Source organism: Emys orbicularis, chromosome 10 (assembly GCF_028017835.1).
Source record: "Emys orbicularis isolate rEmyOrb1 chromosome 10, rEmyOrb1.hap1, whole genome shotgun sequence".
Taxonomy (NCBI): domain Eukaryota; kingdom Metazoa; phylum Chordata; order Testudines; family Emydidae; genus Emys; species Emys orbicularis.
In genome coordinates this window covers 68796849-68822911 of record NC_088692.1, presented here as the reverse complement: position 1 = coordinate 68822911, position 26063 = coordinate 68796849, and the positions used below count along the sequence as shown (strand labels likewise).

At 40.8% G+C, this 26063-nt stretch overlaps 1 protein-coding gene across 7 annotated transcripts in view; it reads left to right on the top strand.

Moving 5' to 3' along the window:
• Window positions 1-26063, top strand: part of DMXL2 (Dmx like 2) — a 119754-nt gene that overhangs the window by 12525 nt on the left and 81166 nt on the right. For all 7 annotated transcript variants that reach the window (XM_065412499.1, XM_065412497.1, XM_065412495.1 and 4 more), the window contains exons 2-9: window positions 6032-6157; window positions 10450-10521; window positions 12039-12117; window positions 16461-16626; window positions 19646-19712; window positions 21888-22066; window positions 23824-24007; window positions 25822-25996. In XM_065412499.1, coding sequence (XP_065268571.1) covers window positions 6032-6157; window positions 10450-10521; window positions 12039-12117; window positions 16461-16626; window positions 19646-19712; window positions 21888-22066; window positions 23824-24007; window positions 25822-25996 — 1048 coding nt within the window. The remainder of the gene's footprint in view (window positions 1-6031; window positions 6158-10449; window positions 10522-12038; window positions 12118-16460; window positions 16627-19645; window positions 19713-21887; window positions 22067-23823; window positions 24008-25821; window positions 25997-26063) is intronic.

Here is a 26063-nt window from a genome sequence, read left to right as displayed (position 1 = left end):
TGGAAAAAGCACTAGAAGAAGAGATGCTTCTTTTATTCTTCCTACACATGAGCCTCCTAACAGGAGGTGTTCTACTCTTTTTTTTCTCCATCCTTCTGCCTGCTGTTGGGTAAGGGTATGTCTGCTCATCTAGCCCTGTCCAGCCTCTTTTTGTGATATCCTCTCAATGAATAGCTCCAGTGTCACTACTTTCTGCTCCTTATAGCTTTTCTAGAATCACAATAGAAGCATACGAGTTGTGTGCTATTGACTCAGGAACACAACACTATAAGTTTACATTTGGAAGGTTGTTGTCATGGGGTCACCACCTCCCAAGCAACCTCTCCTGGCCACTGGTCTGTTCTTTCCCAACCAAGGTATGGTCTAGCTCCCACTCTTCCCAACTTTGCTTTTATTTTTTCCATCAGAGTTCTGGGACATAGAACTTTCTCCCCACACTTTGGACTTTTTACGGCTTTATACGCTCTGAAAACAAACAGAAAGCCTTTTGCCCATCTGGGCTTGCTACTGTGTTATCCAGGACTCTCAATCAGTCTTTCATCTTTGTTCTTACCTTGCAGGAGGAATTCCTTCTCCATCCTGTCCTTCAGGGACTCCTGCAGGAGCCTTTTCTCTCCCTGTGGTTTCTTCTCTCCAGCCTTTTCTGGTTCCTGCCATAGCCTTTGCAAGCTCACTACTAGCTTTTCCTCTCTATTGAGCTGTGCTGCTGGCCTTTAGAGAGACCAGCTATCACTCATTGGGCCTGATGAGGTGGTGACTAATTAGTCACAGGCTGCACCCTTTAAAGGGGAAAGGCTTATCTGCAACAATTACTTTGTAAAGTTTTGAAAATCTACTTTTTGTGTATGCAATTGTATGCCTACCTGGCATATCTAATTATTGCTACAGATGCAAATTGGACATTTTTGTGTACCATGGGTATTTAGCGCCATGTATGTAACCACATCTCTAGTTTGTGTACACAGTTGCAACAGATATACTTACAAAGCAGGGAAGAAGTTGCATGCACAAAAATGTATGCAGACCTTGTTTCTAAGTTTTCTGTAACTTCACTCATGAAATTCTGAATAATTAATACAATTTTAAAGGGTCCAAATTTCTTAGCTAATTAAGAGTCTAGCTTTGTGTTTAGGCTAGCAAAAACCTACTCAATACCATATCTGTGCTCTTCAAATGTATTAGGTAATGTTCTTGGATATCTAATGTGCCATTGGGCATCCATTGATATAAAGAGTTGCAGATTCACTATCTGGCAACTTGAGGGGAAAGAAGGAGGGAGGCAGGAGTATTCTTTGTTTGAAATAGAGACAATTGGGAATATATATCCTTATATTTTGGTAGCAGAGGGCCTTTTACAGACACTGGGTCAAATCTTGGCTTCATGGAAGTTAGTGGCAAAACTTCCTGTCATGGTCAGTGTTAGTTACACCAGTGCCCCCTCTTAAGTCTCTTTTTGAGTGCACCTCCTCCAGGTCTTAGGTCTTAAGCCTTTACCTCCCTGGGGTGGAATCCCACAATTCTCCCACTTGCAGACCTGATCCACAGGGTACAGTACCTCTATTTAACATCCATTTTTCCTCAGCAGGTTCAACTGGGTTTGGCATCTTCAAGAGTTTTCCTTTCAGGTGCTGTGACCAGGAGGTAAATGCAGTGACTTGTTACAGCTTCTTCAAAACAAAAGTAAATTGTAGTTAACCACAGGAACATAATTTCAGAGAAGAGGGTTAAACAACAAAAGGCCTCCATGCATATGTCTTACCTTAACATATACCTTGAACTTTGACTGATCCAACACATTCCAAATACTTTTACTTCTTGGGGCCAGAGTTTGAGTCTGCTTCCTTGCAGACATTACCTCTGTTCATGTTCATTAGGGACTGTGCTTTTAACAGTTTCCAAATCTTTTGTTTCAGAGTTCCCCATCTGAAGACCCTCTTCCAACCTGGTTAGAGGCCTTGACATCTGTATTGTCCCCTTAAGTACTGGTGATCAAGTTATCTAAGGCCATTGTCTGTGTTTCTGCAGACATGAGATGAGCTCCAGAATCTTCACATTCTTTGCGCTCCCATTGGTGTCAGTGGGGCCAGAATTTAATCCGCTTTGTACACCATTAGAACTAACTTGGAATTGATCAGTCGTTGAATTCTAATATGAAAGAAGCAAGAGGGAAGTTAACTTGATAAAACAGTTTAAATCTGGGCTGTAAAATAAGCTATGTTTGTAAAGGTACAACTTCAAAAGATACATGGGTAAATATAGACAAATGGTTAGAAAATAATTGATAAGGGCTAGGGTATTGCTAATTTTAAACTAATTGGCTAGATACTATAGTGGAGTCAATAGAAAACTTATTTATTTTCAGGAAATGGAACTTGTGGTTAGTTTGTGTTTATAAAAGCTATTTAGTTTAAGCGGATGTGAGGAACTGACATTGTGTGACACAGATGCTATGATGTGGTTAAGTATAACAGATCATTCAGAGTGACCAGGGCTCCATAACAGGTGAAAAGCTGGCAGACATAAAGATAGTCATTTCCTACCAGAGACAAGCAAGCCATTGTCTGATAACATTTTCTTGGACAGACCATATGGTATGTGCGTTTTGTACTGTGCAAGATGCAATATATTATACATGATTCCTGAAGTAAGCTTTTGTTTGTTGTTCTACACTCTGCTAATAAAGTATACTTATTAGAACCCAGAAAATCCCAAAAGTGAGATACTTGGAGTATGTAATCAATAGAAGCTTCACTTTTAAAAATAGTAAAAGAAAATAATCTATATTTACCCCCATACAAATTAAATAATAAACAAATCTGAAAAAAAAACAATCGTTGGCCTTTTTTGAAAAGTCATCTGAGACTCCTTATACATTAAAAAAATTAAAAGGAGAAATCAATTCAGAATTTAATTCTTGAGGTAATTATTTTTCAATATTTGTTTTTATTCCATTTTTTTTAATCCAAGGGAATTTACAGCTTTTCAATTAGCTATTCTTTTGTCTGTTTTTTCCCCCTCATAACTGTAACTTTCTGAAAAGAATGGAGATCAGCTGTACTTTTTAGTGTCTGTGTTTGCTTTAAAAATCAGCAGTAGTAGAATTATGTAATGAAGGGTACATTTTATTCCTGTCTTTATGCACTATTTTCATTTCTAAAAAGAACCGTGGGAAGTCCTATCTATAATGACCACATTGCCATTTTAGAAACAGAGCACAAATCTTTGAATATGGTCTTAGAGGGAAATGGTAAACAATTAATGGAAGCTTCTTTTAAAAAGTCATGCAGGAGAAGAATACCATTGTTTTCCCTTGAAAACAGAATAGAAAATTCTGCTTTAATAAGATGAATTTTATCCATTTTTATATTAGACTTAATTTATACACATAAATCTGTATCTGTATTTCACACTTATAATACAAAGCTATATAATTCACAGGTGTGAAGGCACTTCCATTCCTCTCACTAACACATTCTGATAATTCACGGTCATGATATCAGGCAGATTCTGCTGATAAGAAGTGTTCTGGGGCTAGTCCTGCTGGAGAAGTAAAAGGGGGAAGGATTAATGTAAAATAAAAGACACATTTTGAATTGAGAGAATGTGGGATGGTCTGTAATTTCATCCTAAGGAGTTTGGTGACCACACAAGAAGAAAAATTCAAGTGGCTGTTTGTAGTTTGACATCACCAAAATGATAGAATTGCAATTATATAATTCACAATTAGTTGTTTATGATTATACATAGCCTATAAAGGGGCCATATTAAATTGTTGAATGCAAATCACTTGTCTGTTTTGCCAATTCTACTTATATAATGTAATCTGTTATAAAACAATGAATATTGGTTATGAAATGATGTAGCAAGGTACAGGATGTTATAGTTCAGTATTCTTGCACTTTTTTTTACATCTGTAGTATAGAAGATGCAAAATCATTGACAAAATTACAAAACAGGAAGTGGTGTATGTATGCCCATTTAGAAACTACAAATATTACTGTTTCTTATTATAGTTGCAGTGAGAAAGAAATTAAGAGGTTTCTATACTATGTTCAATTCTAATATTTAATTTTATTCAGATGCATGTTTATGTATTAAACAGGAAGAAAGCAAGAAAGATGTAATATACCATTAGTTTAATTTACATTTGTCATATAGTGTGACTTCATTGGTTGGGTCTGAGAGAGTACTATTTTAAAAGTCTGTAGGACTTGATACTGCTTCCATTGAAGTCAATGGCAAAACTCCCATTGAATTCTGTGGTGCAGAATCAGAGCCTAATTGAGCCATCCCAGATCATCCCGTCCTGCTGAGCTGTACTCAATTGTAGGTCTGATGGCTCTGATTTACATATGGTTTTCTTTGCCCACCCCCTACTGGACATTCCTGCAGTTGAGGATTACTGAGGTGTAGACATACCCCCACCACCTCCCTTTCCTCTTCCATGCTTCCTGCACCAATGTGGAAGGGTTGCATAATAACAGTTACTATGGCTCTATACCACCTTGGCTGAGATAATATTCAGGGGGCTGGTTGAGCCAGCTGGATCAGCACAAAGCAGCTGTAGTAGGGGTGAGGAGCAAACTGTTACTCCTGGGGGAATTCTGCACCACTACGCATGTGCAGAATTTATGTCCCCCACAGATTTTTGTTTCCCTGCAGAAAAATGACTTTCTGACGGGGAAGCAAAGGGAAGCCACAAGAGTGGTCATGCGACCTTCCCCAGCAGTATGTTTCGGGTGTCCAGGGCAGCCGGCAGAGAGGTAAATCACTGTGGGACAGGGGAAGTCCCAGCTAGTGGCTCTTACTCTGTGCCAGGCTCAGCTGCTAGTCCCAGCTGTGCTGTGGAGGATGGGACTTCCTCTTCCAACAGCTTCTTCCTATAGCTGGGAGAGAAATCTGAGGATGGGTCTGACACAGCCCTGGATGCTCTGCAGCATCCAGGGCTGTGTCAGACCCACCCCCAGATTTCTCCCCTGGCGGTAGGAAGCTCTGAAAACTTCCTCTCCTCTCCCCCCCCCCCCCCACGCTTACTGCACCCATCACTCCTTACTGCGGGGGAGGGATCCCTGTACAGGGAGCTGCTCCCCCATCCACCCAACCCTCCACCCAACCCCTGTGCAACCAGACCCCCTCATACCCTCCCGCTGAGCCTCACTCCCCCCGCACCCAGAACCGCCCCCCCCAACAAGTCCGACTCTCCTTGCACCTGGACCACCCCAATGAGCCACCTGCACCTGGATCCCCACCCTACTGAGCCCCACTCCCCCAGCATTAGGACCCCCCCACTGAGCCCCTACACCCAGACTCCCCTGCCAAGTTCTATCCCCCCCACACTCAGACCCCCCTCGAGCCCCAACCACCTTCACGTGGACCCCCCTGCAGAGTCCCATTACCGTTGCACCCAGAACCCTCCAACGAGCCCCTGTGCATCTAGATCCCCCGCTGAGCCTCCCGCGCCCAGATTGCCCCACCCAGAACCCTCTCAACTCACACCTGGATCCCTCCCTCCCCCCCACACTAAGCCCCTCCACATTTGGATCCTGCCTTGCTGATCCTGCCTGCCCACACATGCTGCACCTGGCATGGAGAGTAAGGGCCCTGGGGTGTTTCTGGGGCAGGCCCGGCCCTTGCACTGTGTCAGGGTTGGATGAAGCTTCACCACTGAGTCCGTGTCCCGGGGGGAGCTGCACAGTGATCTCCCACCTCTATGCAGCCGGTGCTCCCCAATGCCATGCTGGAGCCTCCACGTTTATTTAACATAAAATTTGCAGAATTTTAAAATATTGTGTGCAGAATTTTTAATTTTTTGGTTCAGAATTTTTAAGTTTTTGGCGCAGAATGCTCTCAGGAGTAAACTGCGTGTGTTAATCTAATGTACTTTACTAGTGTGCATTGAGGTAGAAATTTAAGTGTGTATTCATGATCATAATGCACTTTGAAAAAAATGTAATAATTCTAAAACTAATTTACTGAAATGTAACCATTGTGGATCAACATTAGATTATATATATTTTTAAAACTATTACAGGCATATGGCTCAGGCTGTGATATTGTTATTCTGGCAAACGACTTTGAATGTGTGCAGATTATTCCTGGTGCTAAGCATGGAAACATCCAAGTCAGCTGTGTGGAGTGCTCCCAACAGCAAGGCAGGGTAAGGTCTTTAATGAGTCTGAATAAAGTTTAAAAAATGAAATGTATGAACAGAAACTGTTTGGCATGTTGATGCTATTGCTGAGGTGGTAATTTCATGCTAAGGACCTATTTTTAGATACTTATAACTTTCTAAATAACTCTTTTTGGTTAAAAGTAATGATCCTTGTTTCAGCCCAATGGTGATTTATTTTTTGAAAGTTTGATAAAACTGAATTTGGCCCTTTTTCAGCTACCTGAATATGTTTCTATTTTTTATTTTTTTCCCACTATTTAAAAGTAGAAATAAAGCTCTTCATGTTCAGATAATTTATGCCACTTTTAAAAAGTTTAAGATTTGTATGTGTTTGCATATCAGCAAGGGATGCATCAATGGCTAATTCCGAAAGTAACAAATTCTGAAAGCCACATGCTTTCCTTTTTAGTAAAAAGGTTCAGACCCCATTTTATAAGGGGTCTCACAAAATGTGAAAAGGTACAGCAAACTTTTCTGAACATAATATATTCTGGGATGAAGATCATACTCTCTAATTTGTTTGCAAATGGTTCTTGGATACTTTAGACATCAACTAAAACCTTTATATTTTGCTGCACCAAAAATGTGTATTTCTTTCAACAGCAAGTTAAATGTTACTTAAAACAGAGTGAAATGGATACTAGTTTTCTGTGGTAATTTACACTACTTCGTTTTGCAGGGTAACGTATATAGTATTCCTCCTCTCCTATCCCCCAACACATATTTATTCATATTATGCCCCTTTTTGGAGTTTGCAGATTTTCTCCATAGAACCAACTTGATGTTGTAAATTGGCATGTCAGTATATTGACATGTCAAGTAAGTGGTTTTGGCTTGTGTGTACAATTTGAATGTAAGTTTTGTCAAAAGTGGCTGTATTTTTGGTGCTCAAATCATGGGACCATGTGGCTCAAGGAAATGAAAATGATTACATGCAAGTAATTTTTCCATAACAATTTATTTGCATTGAATACAATTACATTTATTTCAGCGTATATAATCATATTTATTTCTCAAACAACACTGAAAAAAAGAACATTTATAAATAAATTATTTCAATAAATGTGGTTGTAGTGCACCAGATATGTGTGTGTGAGCCACTGCTTATGACAGACTGCTGCCAAAAAAGCACTTTATAGTAAAACTTTAAAAATCTAATACAAGAGATAGGAAGCACTTCTCTTGGAAGTGTGCAGTTAAAATAGCATGTGCTTTGAAACATTAAAAGAATTCCATGGCTTAGGTTCCCTTTTAATGGCATAGTTTAAATGTAGCACAACTGATTATAAACTACGTATTATTACTGGCCATGCCTCCTGTACTGTCTAAAGTGGCTAAAAAAAAGCTACATTTCTAGCTAAGGAACAACGAAACCATTTATGTATGTGTCCTCGGAAGTGTGCAAGTGTGCATGTTTTTTAAAAGTACCTAGAAATTTTTAATGTGTGTACTAGCATAGTGAATCCTGATAACTGTGCAGACCCTGTATGATTTCCAGCACAGTTACAACTGAGTATTGACCAAGTTTTATGTGGACACAACTGACCATATTACAAATTTGGTTGTAATATAGACAGACAAGGCCTTAGGCCAGGGGTGGGCAAACTTTTTGGCCTGAGGCCCACATTTGGGTATAGAAATTGTATGGTGGGCCATGAATGCTCACAAAATTGGGGTTGGGGTGCAGGAGGGGATGAGGGCACTGGCTGGGAGTGTGGGCTCTGGGGTGGGGCCAGAAATGAGGAGTTCAGGGCATGGGAGGGGGCTCCGGGATGAGGTACGGGGTTGGGGTGCGGTGGGTTAGTTAGGGGCTCGGGTTGGGGGTGCAGGCTCTGGAGTGGGGCTGGGGATGAGGGGTTTGGGATGCAGGAGGGTGCTCCAGGCTGGGATTGAGGGGTTAGGAGGGCGGGATGGGGATCAGGGCTGGGCAGGGGGTTGGGGCACAGGACAGGCTCAGGAGTGTAGGCTCTGGGCGGTGCTTACCTCAAGCAGCTCCCAGAAGCAGCAGCATGTCCCCCTTCCAGCACCTATGCAGAGGTGTGGCCAAGTGGCTCTGTGCGCTGCCCCGTCTGCATGTGCCACCGCTGCAACTCCCACTGGCTTCAGTTCCCAGCCAATGGGAGCTGCAGGGTCAGCATGCGGTGCTCCCTGGCTGCCCCTAAACGTAGGAGCCGGAGGAGGGACATGCCGCTGCTTCTGGGAGTGGCGCGGAGCCGTGCAGAGCGGCCGCCGACCCTGCTTCCTGGCTGGAGCACAGGAGAGGGGCAAGCCCCAGACCCTGCTCCCCAGCAGGACCTCGAGGGCCGGATTAAATCGCCTAGCGAGCCAAATGTGGCCCGCGAGCTGTGTTTGCCCACCCCTGCCTTAGGCAGCGTTGCAGGGCAGCTACTGCTAGGGAATCCCTGATATTGCAGCTCCACTAGAGCCGCAATACCCAGGGAAAGGAAAGATTAAGAATGTTTTTCTGGTGGTCCCGAAATCCATGTGGATCCTGCGGTATTTTAGGTCCAAGGGATTTGAACTCCTTGCCTCTTCTGTGTGTTTTGAGGCAGTGGTTCTCAACCAGGGGTATCTGTACCTCTGGGGTACACAGAGATCTTCCAGGGGGTATATTAACTTATCTAGATATTTGCCTAGTTTTATAATAGGCTACATAAAAAGCACTAACAAAGTCAGTATAAACTAAAATTTCATACAGACAGACAATGACTTGTTTATACTGCTCGAAGTACAATATTTATATTCCTATTGATTTATTTTATAATCGTATGGTAAAAATGAGAAAGTATGCGATTTTCAGTAATAGTGTGCTGTGACACACTTGTATTTTTATGTCTGATTTAGTAGTTTTTAAGTGAGATGAAACTTGGGGGGTTGATAGGAGTTGTTAGGAAAATGGGTTAAAACTTGCAGGGGAGACTAGAGTCCTAAATTGGAAGTATTTAAAGAGCTCCTAATGTATCATCTTAAGTAAAATGTAGACTTTAAAAAAACAGTCCAGTCATTTTTGAAGTGCAGATAAGCACAATGATCAGACATATTCCCAACAAAAAAAAAGGTCTTTTGTAGATGTGGATTTTCTGTGAAAGAAATGGATTGGAGCAGGGCTGGCTCTAACTGTTTTGCCGCCCCAAGCAAAAAAGAAGAGCGCCGCACCGCGCACCCCCCAGCGCCGCGCCACCGAACCCCCCCCCCCCCCGAGCGCCGGGCCAGGCCGCCCAAACCCCCGTCACCCCCCCCCGAGCGCCGTGCCAGGACGCCCAAACCCCCGGAGCGCCGGGCCGCTCAAACCCCCGCCCCCACCGAGCGCCGCGCAGCCAACTCCCCTCCCCCAGCACCGCGCTGGGCCAGCCAAACCCCCGCCTCTCCCTGAGTGCTGTGCTGGGCCGCCCAAACCCCCGGTGCGCCGCGCTGGGCCGCCCAAACCCCCGGTGCGCCGCGCTGGGCCGCCCAACCCCCCGCGCCCCCCCCCCCCAGCGCCGCGCAGCCGAAACACCCCCCGCGCTGCCCGGCCGAAACAAAAATAAACAAAAAAAAACCCCTCGAGCGCCGCCCCGCCAAACAAAAAAACCCCCACAAAAACACCGCGAGCGCCCCCCGCCACCCCAACATTGGCCGCCCCTTCTAAGGTGCCGCCCCAAGCACGTGTTTGGTCGGCTGGTGCCTGGAGCCGGCCCTGGATTGGAGAAACTAAGGAATCCTACTTGAAGTATGCTAGTAAGTTTCCAATAATATGTTCAGTATTCCGTTTCCATATACCAGACTTTTCCTCAAAATTTATTGAACCCAGCAGTAACAGAATAACACTTGCTCCTGTATTCTTGTATTTAATATTTAGTGATAGGAAATGGAACTTGGAATCACACTGAGGACCCAAACACTGATCATTAATTTACTAGTTTTCTGTGAAGTAGAGCAAGAGCAGAAAGAGCAAAGGCATCAGCTTTCCATTGTGCATTAACAGTAGCTACCCTGAAGTAATAGCAGATTAACAGGAGTTAGCACATGTCCTTTTGTACTCAGGGTCTCTCTTGTTTACATTTAGATCTTTAACCTGGGATTACTCAAAATAAACAAATTATGTATTCTTCGATGTTTTTTAAAAGCAATCAATTCTACGTACAACACCACTAAGTGATGTTTGTACGAATTTTGCTTTCCTTTAGCACCTACACTTACAAATTTATTGGAAATTCAATGAGTATCTGTGAATTCTAGAGAGTTCTATTATGCTTTTTTCCTGAGTCTTAACATTTTACTCATTCAATCTGTTCCAGATTGCAGCATCATATGGAAATGCCATTTGTATTTTTGAACCCCTTGGTATAAATTCTCACAAAAGAAATTGTGTAAGTATGTATTACATGATTAAACTATGTCTTGTTTTGTTGGAGCAGATAAAAATATGCCTACCACTTGTTAAAGCCCCATTAGAATGGAACAAGGGAGATTAACTGAGAAATATGTTCATGTTAGACACATATATAGTTCAAATATTTGTATAGTGAGAAATCAGAATTAATTTCTTATTCTAAACAATACTGTCTAGCATATATCCCTTAAAATAAAAAGCTCTCATTTGAAAATGAAGGTTAGAAACAGGGTCGGCTCTAGGTTTTTTGCCGCCCCAAGCAAAAAAAATTTTTGCTGCCCCCAACCCCAGCCCTGGGCTCTCCCCCTCACCCCACCCGCCCCCCCTGCCGCTTCAGCGCTGGGCTCTCCCTCACCTCCGCCCCCCCTGCAGCCCCAGCGCTGGGCTCTCCCCTCGCTTCCCCCCACCAGTGCTGACTCCGCCCGCTCCCCCCTCGCCTCCAGCCGGTCCAGCGCTGGCAGGGTCGGGGTAAGCAGTGGGGCTCCTGGGCCGTGCCTCAGCCCTGGGTCCCTCCAGCCAGGGCTCCTGCCTCCAGGACCAGCCAGAACAGGGGAGGACAGAGCCAGGGGACCGCTCCGGCAGGGGGCTGAGGAGCCAGGGCAGGGCAGCCCCAGAGGGAGCGGAGCCCCAGAGAGTGGGACGCAGGCCCCGCATGGCAGCGCCCCGCCCTCTATGGCCCCGCTCCTGCTGCTGCTCCTGGCCGCCCTGCCGCAGTCCCTGGGCGGCTCTGTCCGCTTTGCCCAACCCCTGCTGCGGCGCTGGGGGGGGCGGCCGCCCTGCGGCACCTGCAGGCGGCTCCGTGCGCCCCGAGGGGCGGCCCCCAGCCCGAGTGTCCCGCGCTCGGAGCCCGCCTGGCTATAAGGTGCGGGCGCTGCTCCCCGACGCGAACCGCAGCGGCCCCAGGGTGCCCCCGGTACAGAATGTGCTGCTGCTGCCAGGGCTGGCTCTAGGCTTTTGCCGCCCAAGCGCCAAAAAAAAAAAAAAAAAAAAAGAGGCTGGCTGGAATACTGACCCTGAAAATGTGCCGCCCCAAGCACCTGCTTGGTTTGCTGGTGCCTGGAGCCGGGCCTGGTTAGAATATTATTTTCCTTAGTTTTCACCCATTCTGTAGGAGTATTTTATTAAATGGAACATGGGTGATTTTTTGTTTATATTCCTCCTTCCCTAACCAGGGATACGGCATTTAGCGAGTCCCTAGTATTCTGGATGAGGCTAGCAATATTTGTTTGAAACATCATACCAAAACGGTGAATGTTCAGTTTTCTGCTGCTAAAAGAATTTCAGTGCTGCATTTCATCATTGTAAATCAGTTGAATGCAATTATTAAATACTCGATTCAGCAATCTATTACAATCTGAATTTATTTTCAAAAGAATTAATAGAAATCTGAAATTTACATTTGTAACTTCATATAGAAAGTAAAAAGTGCTGTTACGTTATTGCTTTTTTACTGTTAAGAACTAACCCTTTATTCCTAATGTTTTTATACGACAGCAACTGAAGTGTCAGTGGCTTAAATCGGGGCAATTTTTCCTTAGTTCTATGACTTACAACTTAGCATGGGATCCTCAAGGTAATATGAAATTGATTAGTGTTTGTTCAATATTTATAACTGTAGAATGATTCTAGTTACAAATAATTTTTATTTAAATGAAATTGGAGTGTGAATATATATGTATTAGATAAGCAATTCTCCAACTGTGGTAGGTACACTACATGTGATAGACAGGTTGATATAAACTTTAGTATATATGAGCTGAGGGGTGAAAACATTCTCACACTAAAAATCCACTGCAGTTACCATTTATGAAGGTGCTACACCAAGTACTTTTGAATTTTAGATATAGTATGCTAGGTCTTAGTTTGGAAACTGCACTCTTAGGTAGCTAACTGATATAAATAAATCACTAATGCTAACATAGTTAGAATGTTATGATTAGCATATATTCTGATAAGAAAAATATGTATGTTATGTTTTAAGATTTCTAACATTATGTCATGCTTGGAATTTGACCGGTTATTGAACTGTGTATAGTATTCACTCTTAAACATAGTGCATTCCTGTGATGTTCCTCTCTGGTGTTATCTGGACCAGTGATCTGCTAGGTTACTCCAATCCTTGACTCTGGGAGCCAGCCTTAACCTGCTGTGCTGTGAGAACCCCCACTCCAGGGCTGTTCACGCACAGCCTCTGGCATGTAAGCTGCTCCTTGGATTGTGCAACCAAATGATACTAGCCCATACCTCCGGTCCCAGACAACCCTAGGAACCTTCGTCTTGCAGTGTCCAGTTATGCCCGCTGGACGCTGCAAGCTTATACGAGTTCATCAATTTAACAAAGAAATTAATAATAAATTATAAATAAATTAATTAATTAATTAATGGAGATAGCCTATCTCCTAGAACTGGAAGGGACCATTGAAAGGTCATTGAGTCCAGCCCCCTGCCTTCACTAGCAGGACTAAGTACTGATTTTTCCCCAGATCCCTCAGATTTGGTCAAATGAAATAAAAGCAAAACGCAGTCTAAGCTGATCTTAACACTTTCAATGCCCTTACAAGCTTAGATGCTTCTCACCACAGGCTGGCTGGTTGCTCTTCAGCCAGGCTCTCCCCTTTGATCAGCGCTTCAGTCGCTTGGTGTGGTGTCTGTAGATGGAGGTGGAAGCGAGAGAGAGCATGGCAAATGTCTATCCCTTTTATCATGTTCTTTCTTCCCTCTTGGCTTTGCCCCTCTCCCCCTTCAGAGTCAGGTGAGCATTACCTTATCGCAGTTCCAAACTGACCAAAGGAAGGGGGGTGACTCCCTCGAGAGTCCAATAGATTCTTTTGTTGCTGCCTAGTCCAGCGTCCTTTGTTCCTGTGAGGCTGGGCTGGGTTTGTCCCATACATGCCCTGATGAGGTGTGAACTGCCTCTCAGCTCTTGGAGAGTTTTTGCCTGGGCTTATTTTAAGCCATGAGGATACATTTTCAGCCTCATAACTACATACATGAAATTATAACCTATAACCTTACTATAACATTACTGTAACAACAATGCTCAGTGCGTCATGAGCCTTCTGAAGACACCTGACATGACAAACTTTGCATTGGATACCACACAGTCATTTTACAAGGATGAACATGCGGGTGCGGGGTGTTCCCCCGAGGTACAGAGCGTCACAATTACTTGTATAGAGAAAACTATTTTTAAAATATTCATCTTAACAAAGGGGTAAATTCTTTCCTGTTTGCCAGTTCCACATCTCAAAGCAAGACATTACCATTTTCCTTCTGAAGGATGTTGTATGTGACGCATGTTTTGAGTGACTAAAAGAAAAGTAACTGATGGGAAATAGTTAAATAAATGGAAAGTATCACTTCACATGGTTAAAAATATTTCTACCGTGGATACAGGTTACAGCTGTGAAGTGCAGAGGAGAATGTGTACCATCTGATTTTATAGTGATCAAAGAAACAAGTTCATTTGTACAAAGATACAGATTAGTAGGTCAGGGTTGATGAAGTATAAGGTTGCTCTAAAGTGGCTAAGAACAGGAGAGTGAGTGGAAAATGGATTAAGGGGTGATCAGCAAGTTTGTGATAGAAGAAAGACATGAACAGTTTAGAGGGAACTGGCAAAATCAGCTGTGCCCAAGACCAGGCAGTCCCTCTAAACTAAATTTAGAATCGTGTTATGCCTCTAATCCCCTCCCTAGGCCATTAACAAGGAAGCCCAAGGTCCTGCCCTGACACACCAGATTGGGGCACCCAAGAACTCACTAGTGTATGGGTTGAGGGGAGACACTTCTTATAAGCCTATCAGTGTGAAAACAGCCTGTATCTCTCCCTGAGAAAATAAGTCACATTCTAGCCAGACGGTTATGAATCCTTGCTGGTTGGCTTGATGATAGCTTTGGGGAGGCAGGAATCACCCTTTTTTCCTTCCTTTCCCAACTACACCAGTATGAGAAGACATGAACCCCCACCCAATTATGCTTAGATACCCAAGTGTTAGGTATCTTAAAAATACCAATGTTAAATAAAATACTTGAAATGTATCTAACACTCTTGCAAGGACTCTTTCACCCTATGCAGTGCAGCAAACAGTTGAAGCTAAGAATGCAGGTCCAAGAGAGCATATCAGTACCTGTGAACTTGTCTTTTCTTCAAGCGTTGCCTACACAGCTCCACATTTTTCACTCCACATCTTAGCAGGAGCCCTCTAGAAAGCTTGGACCTTTGAGGCTGGGCACACGCTTCCTTGTGGTACTTGAACATTCAGTACCTGAGGGTATATAAGGCGCGATGACTCTACCCCTCAGTTCCTTCCAGCCACCAGAGTGTACCTAGTCAGAAAACAGAGTCATATAAACACACATAATACAACTACAAATACAACTTCCTTATGTCCTTTTCATGGGGAGTGGATCTTCTCAGTTAGGAGGCTTATTTCTCATTAGCTCTACAAATGAAAGTAGGTAATTACCAGGTTCTTGTGGCCAGATATGATTATTTTAAATGGAGCAAATTCCACTGACTTCTATATAGAAAAAAATTGCAAAGTGGTCATCTGGAAGACTAAATAGGAGACAGCAGATGTGAGTACTTCAGCCCTTCCAGCTTTCACCAGACATTTTCTATGGGCTGTAATTTAGTAATGTAGTAAGTTTTTTAAAAAATCAAGAGGTGTAGTTTTCTCCTTCACAATTAGGCTCCTTGGTATGGATGTGTACAACCTATTAGAATGGATTGCTGAAATTAATCACTACAGAAAAGAGAGTTTCTTCTTTACCTGTAAAATGGGTTCTGTGAGAGTACCTCTGGTAATTGATATGCCTAACTAGTTATTGATATTAACCGGTCTCTTAGCATGTTAATTCTTGGACAGCCACTTTCCTGGTGCCTATGTAATCTTTGCCTATAAGAATGACTTCTTGTGCTGGGATATTTTTTTCCCCCTGCAGTTCTTTGACTGTCAAATGGACAAATCACCTGTGCAGAAAGGACAACTAAGTAATATTTATACTCTATTTCATGCTCTCATAGAAACCCATTTTACAGGAAGGCAGAAGTTCCTTTTGAAGTTACAAGTTCTAAAGAGAAGTTTGATCCTGTGACATTCTGGAAAAATCCAAGAACTACTCTTATTTGAGACTAAACTTGTCTGTTTAGTCTCCCTTTTTGTTTTCTTCAACTTGCACATTGAAAAATTTTTAAGAGGGAGATTTGTAAATATCTTGGTTTCTAATACAATGGTGATATTTGTGAAATTCTGCATGTCTTTCATCTACACTTCTGGTAGTGTAATTAGAGTTTTTGGCAGAAAAGATTCTTCATAGCCTACAAAATAAATTTTCTAATGGATGGACTGAATAACAAGGCCTTATCACAGACAGTAACAAGACATGTTTTAATTTAAATAGCTCCAAATAGTGGGTTGGCTTACTGATAGAAAGGGAAAAAAATCTGGGCATTGGAAGAACAAATGTTTATCATCTGCCATGACAAATGTTTAAATAATGTGTACTAAATGTTTGCAAGTTTAAATGTAGTATGAATCAGTAGCTGTGTCTTTTGGAAATATGAAATCAATATAGTTATTCATAAAATTATTTGGGTTTATTTTTAATTCAGGTGGTTTAATATCCAAAACAATATCAATTATTTTCATATTACTGTATTCATAATAGCGGGGGGAAAAGCACTCTTGCTTAAAATAGATGGTAAAATCTAAAAAATTTAATAAAACCAACTGGAGCTGAGTGTGCCATGTCTGAATAATCTACTGTAATCAAAATGGACTTCATAAAGTTGTGTTCCTCGGCTATTTTTAATAACTTGTCAAATATGATACTCTACATAATCTTCCAATATAAATGCATCCAGAATTCCTCATTCTGTTCTACAACTTTAATTAATATTACTCACTTTCAGGTAACAGGCTCCTGACAGCAACTGACAACTTGCAGTTGTGGGCCCCTCCATGTAGTGACATTCTAGAAGAAGAGGAGGAGGAAGATGATGATGATCCTGACAGTCAGATCAAAGATGATAAAGTTCTCCCTGTTCTAAATGACTGGAAATGTGTCTGGCAGTGCAAGTAAGTGAATCTGTAATCTAAGATGTGTTAACTAGATGTAAAAGACAACATTTTAAATGTGTGCCATTAAAAGTATTTAAATATGTAGAGTGCTGCACAGATACAAAATTTATATCTGCGGATATAAAGCGGCTATCCGTGGTGTCACAGGGCTCTAGCAACAACAAGCAAGACCAGCAGGGTCATGGCCAGCGACTGGGTCAGGAACTGCAGCGGCAAAAGCAGCAGTATGTCGGGTTGCAGGAGCCAGCGCCCAGCCCAGGCAGCTCTTCCAGCGTGGCTGAACCACCCCCAGCCCTGCCCACTGGAGCGGGCACCAGGCTCACCGGCAGCTGTCCCTGGTCATGCTAGTGTGTGCAAGCGGTTTGCACGCTCCCAGACAGGCGATGCACACTGCTGCATGATTAATAATAATAATGCTGGTTTTGAATATAGTGATGGAATAAGTGAGGAGAGCAAAAAAACCCAAGAATTGAAAGAAGAAAAACGGGAAGGGGAAAAAGAATGGAGTCAAAAGGAAAAAGGTGGGGGGAGGACAAAAACACACAAAAAAAGTAGACATGCACTTAAGCCAAGATATGGTGCACAGGGACCTGGGTAGGATGCTAATATGGTAATTTAAGGTGAAGGGGACTCTAACCAAAAAAGGGCAGGGAACCACAGAGCAATGGAATTTCTTTAGAGTTTACAAAAGAGTTTCAGATATATATTTCAGAAGGATATACAAGTTCAAGTACCCAGAAAAAATATTAAATATTGACAGACTGCAATCATTTAATGCAATTAGAGGGGAGAACTATCACCAGAATTTTAGTATGTTAAAAGAAATACATCATTATAACCTAGTAACTTTTCCTGACTTATATTTTTATGAGGTATAATCAGACAAATATTCTTTCCATGTGGGCCCCACCCTATCCAGGTGTCAACCACCCAATTGAAGAGAGATTTACCTTTAAAGAAATTTTCAACCAGTCGAATTGTATATTTGAATAATATGAAGAATGTTTCTCTTTAAATAACAAGTAGCTGTACAATATTTCCTCTTCAGCTCCCATTCTAGCAGTACTTTGTGTTGCTTTCCCAGAAGCATTCCAAAGTCTATTAGGAGGGATGTTCATGTCAGCCTGCAGGTCTAATATTCCAATTGCATTTAACAAGGTTCCCTCCATACCCTTAGTTCCTGTCATTCTACTTTTGCCTTTGCTCTCATCTTGACTGTTCATTTAGTGTAATTTACATTTCTGTTTTAATTATTATTGTATTTGTTACATAGATTTTTAAGGCCAGAAGGGACTATAATGATCACGTAGTCTGACCTGTTGTATAACAAAGGCCATAGAATTTCACCCAGTAATTACTGCATCCTGTCCATATCTTATGGTTGAACTAGAATATATTTTTAGAAAGACATCCAATCTTACTTTATAGACTTCAAGTGATAGAGAATTCACCATGTTCTTTGGAAAATTACAACAGTTAATTACCTCGCTGTGAAAAATTTGCACCTTATTTCCAGTTTGAATTTATCTAACTTCTACTTCCAGCCATTGGGTCTTGTGATGCCTTTTTCTCCTAGATTAGAGTTAGATTGTGATCAAGTCAACTATTAACCTTTTCTTGGGTAAACTAAATAGACTGACCTTATTAAATCATTGTAAGACAGGTTTTCCAGACCTCAAATCATTCTCTTGTGGCACTTTTCTGACCCCCTCCTCCCCCTCCAATTTCTCAACACCCTTTTTAAATTGTGGACACGAGAGCTGGACTGCCATATTCCAGTAATGGATCAATGCCATATATAGATATATCCCCTCTGTACGCTTAATCGATATTATACATCCAAAGATTGCATTTAGCTCTCTTAATCACAGTATCCACTGGGAACACATGTAAAGTTGGTTATCCACTATGACCTGTAAGTCCTTCTCAGAGTCTCTATCTGCTGGGATACAGCCCACCATCCTGAAAATGTGACTGACGTTCTTTGTTCTTATGTCTGATCTTGCATTCTTGTGTTGTTTGAATGAGCTCAACTCACTAAGTTGTGGATGGAAGGCCCTTCCTTCCTGGTTGAGCATTTTATATCACTCAGGCTTGAATAGTCTCAGCTTACTGTTATGGTTCTCTGGGTTTGTCAGAAAAATCAGTGATTTGGTAGTCACTACCCCAGAATGTTTTCAGAGGGTCACCTGTTATCTGTCCCTAACTTGTGTGATAACAGATGAATGCTGTTCTAGATAGGAGTGTTCATTTATGCACCTCAGTGTGTCTTGGCTCTGAAAGCCAAAAGAAGCCAGATTAAGCATCGGTAACTTGGAATTTAGGGCCATAAAATTGCCATCTGAACTTTCCTGCCATGAGAGATCATTCAAACTATCTTGGACTGAGTGGCTGCCATGTTCTAAATGAAATGAGAACTGATCTGTTCGTCAGTCCCAAGTTAAAAGGTGCTCTGAGGGACTGGTACAGCCAAAACAATATATTCTTCTGTTCTCTACTTGGCAGACAAGGAGATTTTCCAGGTGGGTGACTTATTCTACCAGTTTTAGGACAGCACAATTGATTCTTGAAAAATGTTGTGCTAAGCTCTCTTCTTTCCAGATGGGGGTTCCTTGAAATTAGATGTCTTTGCTTCTTCAGGCATTGCCAAGTACCTCAAATTTTGTTGAGAAAGAGTCCCAGACTAACTAGGAGATGCTTTTCTTTTGCACTTGGATCAAGATCTTATGTGCCTTTTGCTCTGGCAAAAAAACCCACAAGTTATTTTCTGCCCATTCTCTTTTCTCAATGTGTCAGATATTTTGTGGAAAAAAAACCTAAACTGCTATAGCTATTTTTAGCTGGATGCAGCACATAACAGCTGAGACACATTGGAATGACTATAAATTATCAACATGCTTCACTTAAATATTACATAATGATATTTGATTAATTGTATATTTGGAGCAATAATATTATAAAAATACATATACAGTAGTCAGTCAAGGTTTAAAGCTGAACTGTCTTTCTTCCCTAGGACTGCAGTATCTGTACATCTGATGGAATGGTCTCCTGATGCTGAATACTTTGCAACAGCTGGAAAGGTAAGGACAAATAATAGCTTGCTAAATCTTTGGGTGTGGATTCATCACATGCTTGATGATAAATAATATGCAAAAATTATGGACTGTGTGCAATTATGTAGCCATAGTTAAGCAAAACTGGTAATTATTTGGATATTGGGATTAAACAGTTTCAAATGTATAGTGAAGATTGAGTTTCAACTTTCATTCTTACCCTCCATTTCAGTTTTTCATATCTTTCTCAAACTGCTTTTGGGATTAAATTTTCAAGTAACTATATGTTCATCTAAAGTCCTGTCACTTGAGTGATATTCTTGAATTTACATTCTGATAGTTCAGCATTTGCTAGTCATACCACTAACACCACTAAGGGAAAAGACGAGTTTGAGGAACTAATTTTTTTATTTACTTCAACTCTTAACTCTTCTCCTTAATGGTTACCTTGAGTCACCAGCATGGTGGTTATGTTGCTGTTATAGACCTGTGTGTGTGTGATTTCACTAGGAATGTGCCCACTGTAGTATCTTGGCTAGGTACTACATCTTAAGATCCTTGTGATTAGAAAGTGACCAAAAGCTAGGCTTTGAAAGTCTTATTCTTTGCATATCTCCATCTGTTGTGCATATACGTTTATACAGACAAGATTCCCTGACTAGATAATTGCAGCAGATGGTACCAGAAGCCCATTCTCTGCCTCTGTGTCAGAAGAGGCTTCCATTTAGGTTGCGACATATAGCTTTATTGGATGTATAGCTTTAATCATAACTCTTAACATTGCCTCCTACCTAGCATTTTTGTTAGTCCTGCTTGCAGGATCTGTGGTAAGCATATCTTGTGATCTCTTTGTGGGAATTTTATTTTTTAGCGAGGCTGTGAGAGGTCTGTAATAGATTTTTTTTTTTTAAACTTGATTTCCTTCCATTTTCTTCTCCCTACCTCAGTCAGTCCTGCAACTGAGAGAGCTATTCTCCTACCATTGTGTAATTGTATTTACACTGATAATTATTGGGCACATAGGCATCTCTTAACACACACTAATGCAGGTGTATGTCAGTCTAACCTACTGAAAATCTGGTGAAAGGAACCTGAAAAGGGTCAAAAAAGGAGCAAAGGAAGAAATTGGCTTGTAGTTTTATTTCTGATACTATCTGCTTCAGTTATGAAACAGAGATTCTAAACAGCAGTGAGGACAGATTAATGAGGAGAATGAGGTAGAAAGAATTCCTAGAAGAATTTAAGAAAGATTTGGACAAAGAGAGTAAGGTAGCATGGAAGAATAATGTTCTTCCATCTATTCAAAAGGCAAAAAGACTACTGCTAAAATTCTCTCTCCTGCTACTCTTAACACATTTCCTTGCCTGCCTCTTCATTGGCTTCCAGTTTCTTATCCCTTCCAATTCATCCACCATGTCCTTACCTTAAAGACACTATGCAGACTTATCTGTGTTTCCCCAGACCGTGCATAAGTGGCTTCCACACTTTTTCCTTCATTCTCTATAATCATCTCTTTACTGCTCTCTTCATGTTTCTTCCATTGTCATTCATTCATACTATACCTATATTTGGCTGTCTTCTTCTGTTTGTGCTACAACTGCCTTCACTGTCCTCCAAATCCCTTTATAAAATTAACATCTAATAGAAATTCTTTTTCCTTTGTCCTCTCTCCCTCTTACCTTAATTGTGTGCCACATCTTATTTTGTCTGTATTTCTTACTAGGAAAGGAGCTCTAAATGTATAGTGCTATGTATGTAGGGTCAGATTCTTAGTCGGTGTAAAATTGGTGAATTACACCAGCTAGATCTTTCCTTCTGCCAGACATTACATCAGTTTCCTGCACACACACAAATACTTGATCACAAATAAGCTGGCAGTCAGTTTTTTGCTCATGCAGTTTTGATATGTGCTGTCCACCATATCGTCGTACTGTGTTATATAACGTTTGGTAATTTTAAAACATGAAATTGAATAGGCTACTGTAAATTAATTCTCCACACACATTAAAAATATACATTTTTAATAAGTTACCTCTCTGTATTGGTGGTGATGCTATATCAACATTTCAACTTGGTTTTAATTAACTACGTCATTAGATGTACACCACCAACCTAACTTCATCCATACTTTTGGGTTTCCTTTTTGTGACATTTGTACTTGTAGCCCATTCATCCTATGTATGTTTTTGTTTCTTTTCCCAGGATGATTGTCTCTTAAAGGTATGGTATCCAATGACTGGGTGGAAATCATCTCTTCTACCACGAGAGAGTGAAGAAAAGAAAAAAAGCTCAGCACTTGTTCACTTTTCCTTTGTTTATTTGGCACATCCTCGAGCGGTGACAGGATTTTCATGGCGTAACACTAGCAAGTACATGCCCAGGTTAGAAAGTTCCTGTTAGGAATTTTGATCAAAATTTTCAAGCCTGAGTGCTTCAAGTTAGGCTCTTAAATAGGTACATGAATAAAAATAGCTTCATTTTCAGCGGTTTCTCATTCACTTTTTGGGCACATTTCTAAATTAGACCACGTCCATTATTGTACCTACATCTAAATTTAGGCACCTTAATTTTAGACATCCAAGTTTAAATTTTGGCCTTTGTCTTCATGATAGTTTAAATATATTTATGAATTATACTGAAGATGTAATGTTTAAGGATGTGCACATATAATTTCAGCTTCTGTTTGTTATGATAGTTATTTAATTCAATCATCTAGTATTTTCCCTACTTCTTTTGGAACTAACACACATTTTCATTGAATTGTAGGCCCCCAATTCTGCAAATACTTATGTACATCTCACCTGTAATTTATTAAAAGGTGACAAGACCTGAGTTCAAGATACTGTGGTCTCTCTCTGCACTTTAAACATGTGCGTAGTCCCATTGACTTCATTGGGACTACTTGTATGCTTCAAGGTAAACATGTGTATAAGTATTGGCAGGACTGGGGCATAGGTCACCCTTTAGCAATCCCTTACTACTATTTGAAAAGTATCAACTTTTCTGTACATTTCAAATAGTAGCGAACCATGATTGTAGGTTTCCGAATGTTTAGACAACCACTGTCAGTCACAGAATTGCATACAAATATAAGAAGATCTAATAAAAAGCTGAAAAGCTGTCAGGCCAGCTCCTTAGCTGCACCTAATGTGTGTGTGGGGAAGGGAGGGTGTTGCGAAGATGTGCAATATTGACTTCAAGCCACCTTTTGCTCTGCCGGTCCTGGGCCACCTGGGGACCAAAAGGGCACAAAGTAGCCAGAGCTGAAGTCGTGATATACCCCTTATAAAATTATAAGAAACTATGTATAGATTTTAAATGTAGCTCTTAAATTACATTTCAAAATATTTTAGAATAAATTTCTTCACTTACTTTCTAGGACCTGAATTCAGGGTCCTAAATATTAAGTTGACATTGCAGCCAAGAGGGATGGGGAATATAGCTCCTTGGCTTGTTTTAGAGTGGTCACCATTAAAAAGATTGCTGTTTTTTAATGGTAACAACTGTATGTGTTAGTAATGTCATCAGCTATTACAGAGGGAGCACGGTATTTTGAAAGGTGAAGTTATGCAACCCTTATTACATTGGTGAACACTTACTCAAGCAAGAAGTCCTATTGACATCAGTAGTGCTATAAAATCTGATCTAAACTTTAGTACATTGTTAAGTGTAGGAAGCACAAGTATAAATCTTTTCTTCAGGAAATGTTATTACGGCATTGGAAGGAAAATCTGTGTAAATCGTTGTTAATTAACTAACTCCTTTATAAAGCAGACATGATAGATGTAGTAGTTTAGGATTTCATTTTCACTCCTGTAGTGATGCAGTGTACATGCTCATACTTTACACAACCCAGCAAACCAGATAATTATAACTGTAACTATAAACTTGCTTATAGTAGTGTTCAGTTAATTCATCTGAATTGATGTTACTATCAGATGCACTTTTGTTGGAAATCTACAATTTGCCATTAGCTAGCATATTTAAATTGTTACCGCTATTATAAACATGTTTCAGGTCCAAAAACCTTCCAAGAAGCAGATCATAACTGCCTAACACTTGTATGTTTTTGTATTTTCAGTTGTGTAACTGTACTTCATTTAGTTACATGAGGTAATCCTGACACGTTTATTTTCAGGGGGTCTGTCTGTAATGTGTTACTTACTTCATGCCATGATGGTATCTGTCGGCTGTGGGCAGAGACTTTATTACCAGAGGATAGTCTTCTGGGTGAGCAGATCTGTGAGACTAGCACTTCCAGCAGTAGCAGCAGCCTGTTGCATTCTGGAAGGCAAAAAGACAGAATACAGCATGCTCTAGAGGTACTGTTAAATATTTATGTTGCTAATTATTTTTTATTTCAGTAGTTAACATTTTGGGTAGCTAACATTTTTAAGGGATTTGGAAAACTGAAACCACATGCTGTCTAGCTTCTAGTATACAGTAGATCAGAATGTAACAGTCAGAGTTCTTTCACATACTCAGTTTACAACAGATCACTCAAGAAGAAAGAGAGAATAAAACCCATAAGACTCAGATGAAAAATTGAATGAATCTGCTTCCTCCTCAGCTGAGTGTAGAGTTGTTAGGAGCAGATGATGTTAAATACTGCACAGTAATTGGTGGTTTCATTCTGGTTGGAGAATGAGATTCCATACTTGTGAAAACATCCATGGAAACCGAGCATTGAAACATTCTCTTGGATGCATGTAAGGAAAATATTATTACCCCTTAATAAGATTAGATAGTAGCATATAATTGAGACGTATTCTTTAAAAAATATAAAATTTCCTGCTCATTTGGTTTTCATTGCATTGCTTACTAAGAAGACAGTTTCAGTACTGGGGAGATTTTTCAGTTTCCTCCAGGTAAAATGTATGCCATCAATACAAACCTTTTCTTTTGGTCTCTAAGTGATTTGGTTTGGTTAATGTCTTTAAAGGGCTGTTCTGCTTTGAAAAATGTCTTTGCAAAGATGGCATTGTGGTGTTTCATGTTTGAGTCTCAGTGGTATCTGAATAAAATTTTTAGTTTAGAGGGAATAAACTACCAGTTTTGAAAACTCATCTGGGCTATGAAAATCATACTGGGCTCTTCCCTTCTGGCATATCACCAGTAACAAATACGTAGCAGGACAAATTATGCCCTCAGTTGAACTTTTAGAAGCCGTTGTCTTTAAATTATGGCCTCGGTTATATTTGTACAACTCCTGAAAGCTGAAGGCTTTTAGAATTAATCAAGACAAATGTGAAGATTATGTACAGTAACACAAAAATAATACAAATCCAAAGTGTGTTACAAAGTATGATGCCTCTGGAAGGTCGTTGGCTCAAGGATCCGTTATCACAGTTGTTCTCAACCAGGGGTACATGTATCCATAGGGGTACTCAGAGGTCTTCCAAGGGGTACATCAACTCATCCAGAAATTTTGCCTAGTTTTATAATAGGCTGCATAAAAAGCACTAGTGAAGTAAGTACAAACTAAAATTTCATTCAGCCAATAACTTGTTTATACTATTCTATATTTTCAGCGGTTCTCAAACAGTGGGTTTCAACCCCAAAGAGGATTGTGAGTTCGTTTTAATGGGGTCACCAGGGCCAGCATTAGACTCGCTGGGGCCCAGGGTAGAAAGCTGAAGCCGCGTGGGGGTGAAGTTCAAGTCCCACTGTGTGGGGCTGAAGCCAAAACCTGAGTTTTTAAGTGAGGTGAAACTTGGGGTACACAAGACAAATCAGACTCCTGAAAGGGGTACAGTAGTCTGGAAAGGATGAGATCCATTGCTTTATCAGACTAATAGCTGTGACAACTTTTGGAATGACAGCTGCTTTCATACTAAGACATGCTTACTCTGCTGGTAAACAAAAGTTATTACTGCTCTGTCTCTATACAAATGCTGTCACAAAATAATAGTTTTTTGATTAGAACAGAGACTTGAAGGCTTTCAAATGTGGCTTTGATTAGAAAAAAAAAATGCACAGTTTAACAACCTCAAACAATCTGCATGCAGGGTCGTCACATCTTAGGTATTAGGAAACCATAAAAGTTTCAGGATTTGCATAGATATATTCTCATGAATCAACTTCACAATGCATTGTTTTCTTTTAGATTTAAATGTGATTTTTCTCTTTACTTCAGACACTTCACCACTTAAAAAATATGAGAAAAGGACAAAGAAGATCTTCAGTTCTTATTACCCACACAGAATTATTGCCTGATCAACAGGGCTCGCATGAAGTTCAGCGTCATATTTCACATCATGCTAATGCACTCTGTCACTTTCATATAGCAGCAAGCATCAACCCTACCACAGGTGAAAATACTCTTTTTTTTTTTTTTTTTTCCCCTTTAAATGCCCAATAATAATTTATCCAAAATGG